This window comes from Haplochromis burtoni, unplaced genomic scaffold (genome assembly GCF_018398535.1).
Source record: "Haplochromis burtoni strain Fernald_Lab_line unplaced genomic scaffold, NCSU_Asbu1 Contig_6, whole genome shotgun sequence".
In the NCBI taxonomy this organism is placed as follows: domain Eukaryota; kingdom Metazoa; phylum Chordata; class Actinopteri; order Cichliformes; family Cichlidae; genus Haplochromis; species Haplochromis burtoni.
The window spans coordinates 1298627-1312980 of NW_024582367.1; the positions used below are offsets into that span (position 1 = coordinate 1298627).

The 14354-nt window shown below is 41.1% G+C and overlaps 1 protein-coding gene across 2 annotated transcripts in view; it reads left to right on the forward strand.

Moving 5' to 3' along the window:
• Positions 1-14354, forward strand: part of LOC102308014 (corticotropin-releasing factor receptor 1) — a 95879-nt gene that overhangs the window by 67471 nt on the left and 14054 nt on the right. For both annotated transcript variants that reach the window (XM_005913776.3, XM_042223251.1), the window contains exons 9-12: positions 1945-2005; positions 5318-5390; positions 13236-13321; positions 14151-14286. In XM_005913776.3, the coding sequence (XP_005913838.1) occupies positions 1945-2005; positions 5318-5390; positions 13236-13321; positions 14151-14286 (356 nt within the window). The remainder of the gene's footprint in view (positions 1-1944; positions 2006-5317; positions 5391-13235; positions 13322-14150; positions 14287-14354) is intronic.

Sequence of the window (14354 nt, forward strand, 5' to 3'; positions counted from 1 at the left end):
TACAGCTTTCTCTGAGTCAAATGTATGAATGAATAATGTTGGATAACTGATGGATGCTTGGGGCCGTTCAGTTTGTTTAACTGTTGTCCTACCACACGCCGGTGAAGGAAGCTTCAATGGGAACGAAGCTCTGGCTTCAATAAAACCTCAGCAAATCCTATCCACTTTTGGGTTCCACTTAACTGGAACTGTGGAATCACTGCTCCTCGATGGAGGTTTGCTTCAGACTGCGTTCGTCTGTCCAGTCATCCTTTGACCAGATAACAAAAAACCTGACGTTGAACAGGGTGAAATTCGGAACAACCAAAAAAACTGCAGCAGACTCCGTTGCAACTCCTAGCGAGGAGTAACATTAGTTTGCCGAGCACATGGCACTGTATGAACAGGAATGAAAAGGCAACAAATCATCTGATTTGTCCACTTCTTCCTTTAACCCAAAAAAAGAAATGACTAAATCGTTTACATCATACACCCAAAAATTACTTTCTACTGCTCTTTTTTTCCTAGCTGGGCTACACCGACATCATGACAATACAGATAAAAGATGGTGGCTAGCTTGGTTTGAGAGCCATATATAACCTCTAAAGGTTCATCTAGCTTATTCTTCCACTGTCAGAGCTAACGCACAGAAAGACACAACCATTCAGTTAGAATCACCAATTAACCTATCCACAATAACTGCATGTCTGTACTGTTCGAGTACCCTGCACACAAAGTCAAGCCCAGGACCTTGTTGCTGTGAGGCAACAGTAAAGTAGTTGTTCCAGCATTAAACTAACCTCTTCTGGAACTAATTTAAAACTTAAAGTCAAGAAAGTAGGTTTAATTTTCCTACTAATCTCTCAGAAAGAATTCCCAAAATGTCAAGCTAAGGACACTAAATGCTTTAGGGTTAGATTCACTTTGACTAATGGGAGTGTGTTGGCCCAGTCACACAGGCCTACAAATATATCGAAACTCCACCAACCTGCCGGCCACTAGAAAGCTGTAGTTGCCGGGGGGTCGCTGACCAGCCTGTAGGCCCGTGTGACTAAAACCTTATCAAAGAGATATCTCAGAGTCCAACTATGAATTTCAGAGCTGTGAGTTTCATCTCAAAAGACGTAGCTGAACATCAGATGCTATTTTATCAAACAGCAGGAGGCAGTTGACTTGATGGAGATCTCAGGATTTTGTGCGGCAGCTGGAAAATGCCTTGGTGTGCAGTTCACTGTCAGCCTGTTTCACATTGTCAAACTAAACTTTGAGTTGTTGAGATTAGGTGTATTGTCTAGCTGGATTACATTTCCCTCCGGGGATGATGTGAAGGCTCGGTGTGAAGGACAGACCGCAGCACATTTCATCAAAATAAATAAGGTCAGATTTTCTGTGCTTCGCTATATGTTGGATCATTGGCTTCGGGAGGACATCATTGCTTTCCACAAGTCAGGAGGTGGACAAGAGGAGAACACTGCAAGAAAAATGTAATTTATCAAGTAATCTGGAGCTGTGAGGGGAGAATTTCCTGCTGATGACAGTAAATTTCCCGCAGCGTGGAAATATTCCAGAGATTTGACTTAAATGTGTGACTCGTTGGCTCGTAGGGTCTTGACGCTCCTGTTAGTATCATTTAAAAGTGAGTGATGGCTGTTTTTTCTGCTTTATTAAGCTTTTATAAGTCGGTAAATCACGAGATCACTCCGCATTATCGTCAGCCAGAGTCCAGCTTTTTATTCATTCACAAAGAAACATTCAGATGGTGACAAGTCTTGGCTTGCATCTGTGGATCACGGCACACAGACAACAATTGCTCCTGACAGAGCTTGGCAGTCACTGGTGCTGTGCTTTAAAAAAAGAAAAGGATTTCATATTCCAGCATGAAATCCCTGGAGTGATATTTTGTGATTTGAATAGCAGAGAAAGATGAAAGAACCACCTGTCATTTTGTGTTTTTTTGCCTTACAGGTATACCATTCCCGATAATCGTGGCGTGGGCCATCGGGAAGCTCTACTACGACAATGAGAAGTAAGCCTCTTTTCAAGATATTCAACAAGGAACTTTTTATTCTATCCGGGTAATAAAAGGACAAGGGCAAAGCGTTACATTAGGGAGATGAATGTCTATTAATAATCAGCCGTAATCACATTTGCATTGTACAATATTCTTAATTAGACTCGAGCCCTGCCAGCATTTCATTGGGAGTGCTTGCTCTCTTTTCACACCTATTAGTGAGGTGAAAATTGATTCGGCAATTTAGAAACGGGCGCTGAATAATTGGAAAAGTCGGTTGATACGCTAGATTTCTCTAATTGTCACCAAATGCAATTAAAAGGCCAAAACCAGATTCTCCAAAGTCCTAAATCTGACTCCCCTGTGCTTCTGAGCTCTGCTGTGGTCCAGAAACTGTTAAAAACTGTGAGTGACATATTCCTTCATTACCACGAGCATACGCTGTAGTTTATTTTGATTCAGTCCCCCCACACAAACCATCCTGCTGCCAGAAATATAAAAATCGCTAGAGCAGTGAATGCATCGGAATCAATTTAATGGCCAAGTCTGATGACACATTCAAGAAATTTGGTTCCAGCTCCCATCAGCAGCAGAGAAAGTGTCTGCAGAGGGAAACATACACAAAGATAAGTAAAAAGTATACGCAACTGCATTAATGAGATTTTCCTGACAGCGAGTTGCCTATCGAAACATTAAGACTGCACAGACAGCTCATTTACACAGCTCATTTAAACCGAGTAAAGTTTTATCCCACTGACCAGTGCAAGACCGTGGGTGTGATTGAACAGTCAAATATTCACACCATTTCTATGTTTTACAGAAAGCAGTGTTTCCCTCAGAAGTGATATTTGGGTTCCAAGGACCTCGTTAGCTTGCTTGGCACCATATTAGTGTTACTTAACACTTCCCAGTAAATGATGCAGTCAGGCTGAAGGTTGTTGACGTCTCCGGTCTAGCTGATGTCTTGAAACTGACTGTGAAGAATGAACGCAGACTTCAGAGGCACTCTTGATGAAACGAAAGACAAGCTGTTTATTTGGATGATAAAAACTCCAACGTGAATCCAAAACAAAGTCCCAGATACAAAGTAATAACATCCAGGCAGCACAGCACATTACAACTAGGTCTAAGTGAAAGACGAGGTACATGTACACACAGACGAACGCGCTGTGTGCTAATGAGGAGTGGAAACAGCTGGGGACCAAGAAACAGGTGAAGCTAATCAATGGTAACGAAAAGACAGAGGTCAAGAGACTACCGAGATAAAGCAGGAAGTGTTTTCACACAGAAGCACACATAAACTTGACACAGAAAGATCCAAGACTAGAAAGGTTACAAAAAACTCTACAAGCTTGCCTTAAACAGAAAACTAATGTAAAAACACTGAAACAGAGAACTAAAGGCTAACGATACAGTTCACTCTAACCTTAACCAGAAGTTTTCAGGGATACAGAGCTTGTTCACTTCTTACTGCGTTACAGCATCATGCTGCATAACTACTCACTACTCAGAGAAGATACAACAAAGCATTTTGCATGGAGAGAATTTAAACCTTTTGGATTTCTCTGACAAGCATATATAGAAGACAATAGAATCTAGTCTGCAAGTTTCCTTGCAGAGAACCCAGAACTGGCCTTGATGCATTCATCAAGGTGTGAGTATTAGATAAACAGCACTTAGCTGTAGAAAGGAAGTGCTTGCGTGAATGAGACATGTTGCATAAAGCACTTTGAATACTCAAAAGTACTATACAATATAAGAACCAACCCTTTTACCTCAAGAATTACAGAAGAAGGCTAAAGTTATACTATCTATTATACTCCATGAAAAGATCTAAACAACACATAATTTAATGGAAGTCACCGTTGTAGTTCAAGTCTAACTCTAAGCCTTTAAAAGTCATTTTGCAAGCTTTTCTTTCCTTCTTTTAGTTTGTGACTTGTGGTCTTATAGTTGTTAAACGCCTCCGTGTGAGCGCTTACACTGCTTTGCAGTTTTTAGGTTGAGACTGACATGCACAGTTTGAAGATATCCTCAGTATATCAACCTGCATCATACAGTACAGGGCTCAGCTGAGCAGCAAAACACACGATCCAAATAAGCAAAGCTCAAGGAAAGCAACAACCAAACAAAATGACAACAAAAAGAACCCAGGCCGCAAACAAAGACCTGACAGCTGAAGGAGGGAACGCAAACCTCCCAGATACACGAGGCAGCAATCAGCTAAACAAACCCCGACAACACGGAAGCAAAATATGACACGTGAACGAATGAGAGTGCTCCGTGAAAAGAAAACAGCAAATCAAATGAAGGCCAGTGATATACACAGATACAAAACCATGTCGACGGTATGAGGAGAGAGGGAACAAATGCAACCAGGCTGCAGAGATGATGGAGAGCAAACACACAAAATTCAAAAGAAATACAGCAAGACGCTAAGTTAATCCATTCCTCTACAAACTGATTGAAATCCTCCAGAAAAAGATTACCATTGATTTAACTCTTAGGCCTAAATCTTTGCCGATGATGAAACACAATCCCTCAGATAGAGACATGGGATTTTTCGTGTAGGGGTGGGGGATACAGTTTTTTATTTGTGTGTACTATTGTGCTTTTCCTTTCTGGAATGCCACAAACTTGGAGAACTTTTATTTAAAACTCATTATCAGTGAGGACTCAGAGATCAGAGGGTTAATTATCGAAACAGAGTCACTCTGTGGTTCTTTCATTTTTAAGGGGTCAGTTTGTGCTCAAGGAGCATTTTTCGTAATTCATCAATGAACACAGACTTACTGGAGCCCCTGTTTACGCACGAATATCAGTATATTAAGAGTAGAGGCTGTACAAACAAGGGTGTGGCACAGGTAGTGGAAGAGTGCTGTTTGTATTATTACACAGATAAAAATAGTCCCCAACAAATGCTCGGTTTAATCCTGTTTGAGTACGATTTGATGAAAACCGCAGGGGCCAGCTGCCACCAGCTGCCTTATTCCTTCTTGATTCATTTCAAGAAAATTACATAAGATCCTTTCTTCTGTTCTCACGACGCTGGCAGATGTTTTCATTTATATTAAGGCAGAAGCCCTTAAATGTTACTTGTTTTAAAGGGTTAAAGTCCTGAGAGTATTTCCCACCTCTGGCTAAAATAATCTGGCTATAACTCATATTTTGGGTGAATCACTGACTGGAAAACACATGTTTAAACCCCTTGAGCACACATTGGGAAATGAATGCCAACACATACCGAAGGGGAGGAGATGAGTGACAATATAAATGGACCTGCTCGTTAGAACAAACCATGACTGATTGCTTTTGCTGACATTTCAGGTGCTGGTTTGGGAAGCGAGCTGGCGTGTACACCGACTACATCTATCAAGGTCCCATGATTCTGGTTTTAGTGGTAAGAGTCTCTTTTTTTGCCCTTCAGTAGTAGCATGTGCTTCAAACCTGCTCGACATAATTTGCAGGTACAATTAGTCCTCATTATGTCTTTGAAATGCCTGACAGGCGTGAAAAGTTGGAAAGTTGAACACATATTTCAATGATAAATGAGCCGGCCCGACGTTAGCTCTATCAAGATTAACGTTTAACTTGACAACCTCTGGGACTCATTTTGGACTTCAGGCATAAAAACATGAATAAAGTCCAAATATATGTTCAGTCTTGAAGGAATTATCTCTTACACTAGGCTATTTCCACCCCCTGGGGTGGGTGCCTTTCATCACAAATCAGCTTTTGCAAATCTGTCTTGTCACTTGAACTGAAAATATCTCTCATCTGCATCCAGTTTGCCGTCAAATCACAGCTGAGATTAATCTTCATTCTAAACTGTATGTCAGCTCCAAGAAAGACTTCTCCTTCAGCATTCGGATATGTGTTTTTGTGACTCACCCTCGCCCTGCCAGCCGTCCCTTGTGATTCTGAGCCCTTCAGCGGGGCTCATGTGAAAGGTCCTCGAGATTTTACAGAATAGCTGGGGACTCGTGTGAGCTTTGCTCAGCTCTCATCTGGACTAACCCTCTCCTGTCTGAGCATCCAAAATACTGTCCTCAGTCCCCTGGTGCAATGTAGATAAGTAGAATCGATCCAGTGCTGTGCTTAAATGTAAGAATTAGAGGAGTACGCTTTTTCTATTTTGTAATTTTACACAGAGGAACATGTTGCACTTTTACTCTACCACAATCACCTTTACAGATATGTCCTAATATAAATGCATTGTTTTTCATCTACATGTATTGATATCATTTGAATATACAAAATATTAGAATAGAGATCGGATTCAAAAGACAGATCCAGCTCAAACTGGTTATTGGTACTTCTGTAGAAGATGAGAGAGGGAGTTTTGACTGGCCAAGTTAATCTCTGAAGTATCTAGTACTCTGATGATGATGAGATGGGAGATGATGAGATGGCCTTTATTTGTCAGTTGCAGGTCTTTTGCCCACAACCGAGATGACAGACCTTGCCGACCGTACATACAATACAAACATCACATTGGGGAGACAGGTCAGGCTAGGTAGCGAGGGAAAAAAAACATCAAAATGTGTAACACAGAAGGATAATAATGCACAGATATCAACACACCATAGCACAATAAACACAGACAAGCAACATGGGAAAGAGTTCCAGTGTGTACATCTGATCTGGGACCGCTGCAATCTTTCGACTGCGCCTCCAGCTGATCCGATGTCCACATCAGAGGGGAGGTAAGCGTTGGAGGTGGCGTTGGATCCGGGGTAGGAATGGGAAGGAACAGACTAAACACAGTCGTTATCAGGGTGTTTTGTTCAGCTCCAGCCTTGCAGCTGGCACCAAAGGGGTATCCACATAAGTGATGGTATTTTTTACTTTAGTGCGAACAGCTCATCTGAATCTCAAAGCAGTTCTACAGTCCAACACTGGTCTCTCAATCTCCCGTTGGAGAGCCGCGAGCTTCGCCATACTTGCGTTCTGTGATGTTGTCATTTCTTGTGCTCAAGGAGCCGATTTCTGAGAACTCACGGCAGTCCAATTTGTGCCCCGAGATGTTATTCCGAGCGAGACTGTATCCAGTCTGCAGTCAGAGGTCTTGTTCTGAGTATTCACAGCAGCCGTAGCCTCTCCAAGATCTTATCCGTGCTGACTCAAAGAGCCCATTTTGAGAAACTCACGCCTCTCCCATCGTTCCAATCCCAGCGGGCAGCCTTGTGGGGGTTTGAACAGCCGGTTCCGCTTTCTTAATTCTTCGATAAGTCAGGGCCAAGCCAGCTCCGATCAGCCAGAACCCTGTTACCATGGTTCCGAATAGGTAGATATCTTCAGCACTCAGGCTCACCCAAGCCCAAACTTCTCGTTGAGAAAGGGGTGTCAATTGCATTTAGGGACCAGTTGATCCAATCCATAATTCCTCTTTTAGGTTTTAGAGAACAGACTGTGAGAGAGTGTTTCAGGGAAAATACAAAAAAACACGAGACCAGACACGGACATAAGCAGGGAAGATAAGGGAGAGGAGAAAAAGTGCGTCCGCCTCCTCCGAGAGCCAAAGAGAGTGATGGAATGAAATTGTCTTACTTGGGATTATCTGGACATGAATAACAGGGGAGGTCCCAGGTCGACAGGCAGGTAAAAGAGAGGATCAGTGTACCCTTCGCACTTAATGTGTGCCCAGAATGTTCAAACAAAATCTGCACTCATTCCAGTCCTGAACCAAGCCAGCTTTCTTCTGATTGGCTGCCCCTCTGAAGCAAAAAGTTTTAACAACACTTTGTTGGGGCAGGCAAACATGAGCCTTGGTCAGTGTTGGGTAGTAACGAAATACATGTGCCGGCATTACGTATTTAAAGTACAAAATATGAGGAATTGTAAACAGTTACCATTTAAAAAGGTAGTATTCAGAATACAGTTACTTTGTTGAAATTAATGGATTACACGGCGGTCTTTTCCTGTTTCATATGTTAGGCTATGCTCTCTCTATTTCTGATCATTTCACTCCAGTGGAAACCCAAACAAAACACGCATTAAGAGGCTCTAATGTCTGTGTCTCAATCTCGCGGCCCATGTCACCTCTACTGCGGCCCGCATAATGGTGTGACAAAATATTTTTAAAAATTATTGTTCAAAAAAGGATTTAACATGACGGCAATAGGCAGAGTGTTACAGGCATAGCATGTATGAAGCATGTAAATATAATAATAACCACTGCAGCCAAAAAGAGAGCCTGACGAGCCCAGTTGTAAGTAAGCTATTAAGACTCGACTGTACACTGTGTTCTGTTTTCCTCTGAAACAATAAGTTCCGTTGGAGCAGCCTTTCAACGCCTCTCGCTGAAAGTTGACCCAGACAACAAAGTAAAGCTAGTTTTCGGCTACGAGCCCGACACGAACCCGACGTATTAGCCAGAGGTCCCTTTACTACGGTTCGGAGCCGCGGACCTGTTTTATATACGCGCGGAATAGTTTTCTATACGAGATCGCTGCAAAAAGTGCAGCCTTACCTAATGTCCACCTACTGTTACTCATTTATATTAAGATTTAAATGTTGGTATTGGTATGGCGAGTGTCCTTCAGTAATGGTAATAAATCACACAGCAATACTACATTCATGTAGTTGTAAAAAGCATGATAATATATTAAGTAATCCAAAGTATTCAGAATACATTACTCTCATTGAGTAACATAACGGAATACATGGGGCATGTAATCTGTAATCTGTAGTGGAACACATTTTAAGAGTAACCTTCCCAACACTGTCTTTGGAAGACATAATAGAGCTTTACAATAAGCATTTAGTAGACTGAACATTTACTAATTAAAAAACAACAGTTCACTTAAATATATATAAGTAAAAGTTAGCAGATCTTATGTACAAATGCAGATGTTTTAGACGTTAAATCATTTTGCATCTATAACTCTTGAGAGTGTAGCGTTTAAAGATAAAACGTAACACATATGAGCGAGAGTCAAGTTAAATAGAAGTACAGGCTTTAAGCATCATGTTGCCTTTACTGGGTTGTTTTTGGGCAGTGGGGTTGTTTAGCGTTCCTTGTAGGATGCTGCAAGCCAGACTGAGATGGTTTGGGTCATTTTTTGCCCATTTTTGGTTTCGAGTATTCTGAAACCTGAGCTATGAGCTCACAGAGATGAGTTGTCCATTCTCAAACCTCCGTATTTGAAACTTAACATTTTGGCCCTGTTGGATTTGAAACTCCACTCGAACAGGATATATATGAGATAATATTAGGAGAAGCAGAATAGGTCTTGTTTAACTGAAGGATCAGATTATTTCCTCCCCCTCTACAGTTCACGTCTTCACACACTGTCACTGTTTGATCACGTCTTTGCTCAGTTTTGACTTTTTTGTCCCTGCTGGCTCTCGACTGGTCGAGTGACCTCCCCACACAACATCCAAAACAGCACACCCTTATCCTCTCTTCTTTGAAAAAAAAAAGGAAAAATCATCTCTTCAAGAGGCTCTTTACTGTGTTCGCTCCTGCTTTACTCGCCCCTGGAGCACATATCTGTCTGCTCTAATATCTCTCTGCTACTTTCCCTGAAATTTCTCCGGTCTTCCTTACAATGGCATGTTCTTGCAGGCTTTTATCTCTGTGCCCCAGCACTTAATCCGACAGGGTCAACATGTGGTCACCAGGATATTCGTGGTCTGCTCTCTGAGGGTGTTGCGTCGGTGGACTCTCCAGGCATCATCACCAGCGGCTCTTAATATCAGCAATAAAGTAATGTCCTGCCTTAATGAAGGAATCTGGGATGTTATTAAAAATTGCATGAGCTTAGTTAGACCAATAGAGTGCAGGGTCCCTGAGAGGCTGCCATACATCTGTTCGAGCCAAGGTCGGGTCAAACCGGCCCTGGAAAGTATTCCTATGTCTATTTTTACTCCCATGTGACATATTTCACACTTATTTCACAAGCTATTGATTTTGTCATTCGTCACACAGTGGAAAAATAATCTCAAGAAGCACTTTAGATACACAAAGAACATTTTTTAAGCAAGATTAAAGGAGAATGTAGGCATTATGTTAGATTTCTCTCTGTGCCAGTAAAGCCTCCTGTTTAACTAAAGCCTTAAACAGCTTAGTGCCTTATCGACATAGAGCTCCTTGTTGTACAGAAGCTGTTAACATTGACTGACGTGTACTTCAACACCATCAACACGCACACTCTGTTTATTTTGAGTCATCTCCATCCTGCTGCCATAAAGGGTGGAAGAAGAAATCATTTTACTTGTGTGTAAAAGCAGCAGAAGCCCCGTATTGAAACACTAAAACTATCATCAGCTAAAAGTGATTAAAATCTATAATAAAAATAAAAATAAACTGTCAGTGTGTTTTAACGTGTAGCATTTCACAGCTGTGATGGATGGAGTTTAATTAGTATGTAGTTAGTGGGTACATTATGTAGCCGTATCATGTGTTAATGATAAAGGTCTACATCACCCAACGAGACTCCAGCTTCCCACATGATCTTGAAGTGGATAAGCAGAAGAGGATGGATGGATGGATGACCCCAACCGGTCGCAGCAGATGGCCCCGCCCCTCCCTGAGCCTGGTTCTGCCGGAGGTTTCTTCCTGTTAAAAGGAAGTTTTTCCTTCCCACTGTCGCCAAAGAGCTTGCTCATAGGGGGTCATATGATTGTTGGGTTTTTCTCTGTATCTATGAAGCGCCTTGAGGCGACTTTTGTTGTGATTTGGCGCTATATAAATAAAATTGAAATTGAATTGGATGGATGGATGATAAGGAGATATTAAATAAGAAGGAGATCTGGGAATCTGGGAGAAGTCTGATCTGCCAAAGGCGGCCGTTGACCTGTGCCTGTGCATAGTAAGTTTTTCAGGAGGGAAAAACCTTTTTAATCCTTGTTTTGGTGCAAAGACGCCAAACTTCTGAAACGCTTTTTATTGGCTCTTATTGGTGATTCTTTACTTTCATGTCATAATCCTACAGTTTTCTTGAGTTAAGCGTTGGATCCTTTAATATTTCTCTGCTCGGGTTTGTACAGGATTTAGTTTTATTGCTTTTAAAGCCCTCTAAGTTTCTGATTATTGTGAGGGTGAGGTTTGATTCATGTTCTGTTTTCATTATCATTGTAGTAACTTTACACTTTAGTTCCTGTTTTATTATATGAGTTTTCAGTGCTTAGTGCTGACTGTTATATTGTTCAAGGGTTAGTTTGTACAGCTTTGTGTGCAGTCTTGGGTTATTCGATGCCACTCGTGGTTATATAACAAACTCCATTTTGGACATTATTGTCATGAACTTCTCCTCAGCTTTTAAAACTCATCTTTTATTTCATTTTTTTGTCACCTGCATTCTGCATTTGGGTCCAACAATCCACATCCTTACAACAGCCCAGTGATCTTTAAAGCTAAACATATGCCCCTTTACCCCATTCACTTAGACGGGGACTTCAAAATATTTGTTTTTCTTCTAGAAGCACTTTGTCATCGTCGGTGCTTGATATTCAGTAGCTGAAAAGAAAGTACTAGTGAAGGTGCATCAAAAAATGTACCAAAGTATATGCAAGTACATTTGCAACTGGACATATTAATCTGTGTTAATGCACTGACCTGCCCAGCTACCATTCTTTCAATGGCACTAAATGTTTGTGTATAACTTTTAAATGTGAAATGTAACAAACTGCAATATTTAACTCATTCACTGCCAGCCATTGGCAGTGAATGAGTTAAACCCATTGACTCATTCACTGCAATTGACGGCTATAGACGTCAATGGCAGTGAATGAGTTAATCAGGAATTGAAAACCTGCCTAAAGTCCACAAACAGCATGTCGTGTCACGCTGGTGTCTGCACATTTTAAAGCTTCAGCTTCAGACCTTGCTTGGATGAGATGTTAGCATTAGCAGAGCTTGGTTATTAAGCTGTATTCATAAACTGCACAGGTAATGACACAGGTACAGACTTGTGATCATAACTGCCATATTATTGGACAGATAACTGATTATGGTACTAGAAACTGGGAATGGGCCTCATTAAGCAGCTAGCACATCTAATACCCTTCTCCACATCCTTTTGGTAAACCCCATATCAATCTAGATATTTAAGCTTCTTTACCATCCATATGGCTGTTGCTGCTTCTGCAAGAAGCTTTGCAACCCACGTTCTATCAGGTCCCTCCTCTTCACACCATGCCTGACTACCTCAGTCTCATCGATGTCATTGTTGCCTGCTCTGTACCACCGCTGTCCCTGCCTTAGGCCTTCCACACATGTTTGTGGAACGTGATCCTTGCAGCACAGCCGGATATAAATTACCGTAGATGAAATAGCAATCATATTTTGACTCTACTGATCTTGACAGAAATACAGTCAAGTGGTCCAGTTGAGTGACCCCAATTAACTGAGGTGAAGCCTAGCAGGCAAAGCCAGGCTGTAAACATGTTTATTTCTGCAGTAAAGTTGGGCATTTTAATACACAAGTCTATGGGGACCGACTTGCTCTTGGAGCCAGCCTCAAATGGACATTTGTCAGCCCCAGAGTTGGCAGTTTGAGCAGCATGCCAAAGCACAAGTGAACTGCAACAACACATACTGTATGTTTTGAAGGAAACGTGATTTGCATGTGGGACATATTCTCTGCAAAACAAAAATTCACCACAAAAATGGCTTATAATCTTATAGGTGAGTCCTGTGTTTGCAAAGAACAGCTCACATTCCTTTGGTTCACCTTCCCTGACTAATTTTTAAATGTAAGGTTTTAATGTGGTTTTGTTTTTTGTTTTTTTAACTTTATTACCTTTGTGGTTTTTTCAATCTATATTAATGCAACACTTCTGTAGTTCTATCTACTGCACAACAAGTATGCCCTGGGTGCTAATGAAGAAACCTTGAACCTCAGTGAGCAGTAGTCAATAATGTCAGAAAATGAGGTTTAAGATCATTTTAAAAGCCATTTAAAGGAAAACGAAAGGTGAAAGGGGTTAAGCAATATGAAGAGCACATCAATGAGGAGTAGATGGAAACAAAATAACCTTTCTCTGACACTGACACGCACTGTAAAGCCTTCATAAAGAGGTTCACATTGATTTACAGGACCTTTATTTATTTCAGATGAGATTAGTCCATATCATTAAAAAAAAGAAAAACATTAAGGATGAAACTATCACAAAATATACAGACACTTGTTCCAGTATTTACCCACCAGTATTACCCAGTCAGAATAAAAGAGATAAAATTCAGATAAAATTTCCTACATAATCAGTACCATGTTTACTTTGTTTGATTTCTCCACAGATCAATTTCATTTTCCTCTTCAATATCGTACGAATCCTGATGACCAAACTGCGAGCCTCTACGACATCAGAGACCATCCAGTACAGGTGAACTGAACGTTACCTGCTGTGAAAACACTTCCTCATTGTAGTGTGTTTTTTTTTAATACCACTTGCTTTTGCTTCTACCTGTTATAGAAAACGTGTTCCTCGGCAAGTCTGCCAACTACATTAGCCAGTTTTAGAGACACATTAGGAAGTTGGAAGTTTGAAGACTTAATTTGCAGGTTTTCCATTCAGGAAATCTTCTTTCATGTCCTTTTGGATCATCTGTGTCTCTTTCCTTTGTTTTCTTTTATTTGCTGATTTGTTTGATTTTTTTTTTCACTTGTTTTCACTTTCACTGTGACAAGACTTGAAAAAAAAACTAAAAATAATGTGATTATGTTTGGCTTGGTTTGGGCACTAAGAAGGATTTGGTTTGGTTTTGCCACTAAAACTGACTTGGTTAGGTTTGGTGCAAAAGCCTAAATATTTAGCCACTAAAAACCTGGTTGGTTTAATGTACTAAATAGTATTTTGTCAGGTTTAGACAGCAAAAACTGGGTACGGCTAGGTTTGAGTGAATGGTTTGGGTTAAAACATGCCCCTTCACAATAAAACCCTGCACGCTGAATGTCTAGTTGAGAGTGACTTATTCTTCTCAGTAATTCCACTGGACAGTAAAGGACACCTTGTGTGTAAATGAGCCAAGCTATTGTGAAAAAGCCACGAACTGAATGTGCTCTGCTGTACCTGAAGCATAGCGACCCTGGATCTTAGTCACGATTTACACTTAATCCTCAGTCAGGTAAAAGGATCCAAAAAGAGCCTTTAACACACAGTGAGCTGAGCCTGTCCGTCATGGTTGTCTGATCTGTGGTTTCTTCGCCTGCAGGAAAGCCGTGAAGGCCACGCTCGTCCTTCTCCCCCTCCTGGGAATCACCTATATGCTGTTTTTTGTCAACCCAGGGGAAGATGAGATCTCTCAAATCGTCTTCATCTACTTCAACTCCTTCTTGGAATCCTTCCAGGTACAATTTGTTTAAACAGTGGAGCCTTTCAGAGACAATCAGAGTATAATGACATTTGTGTGGGTGGA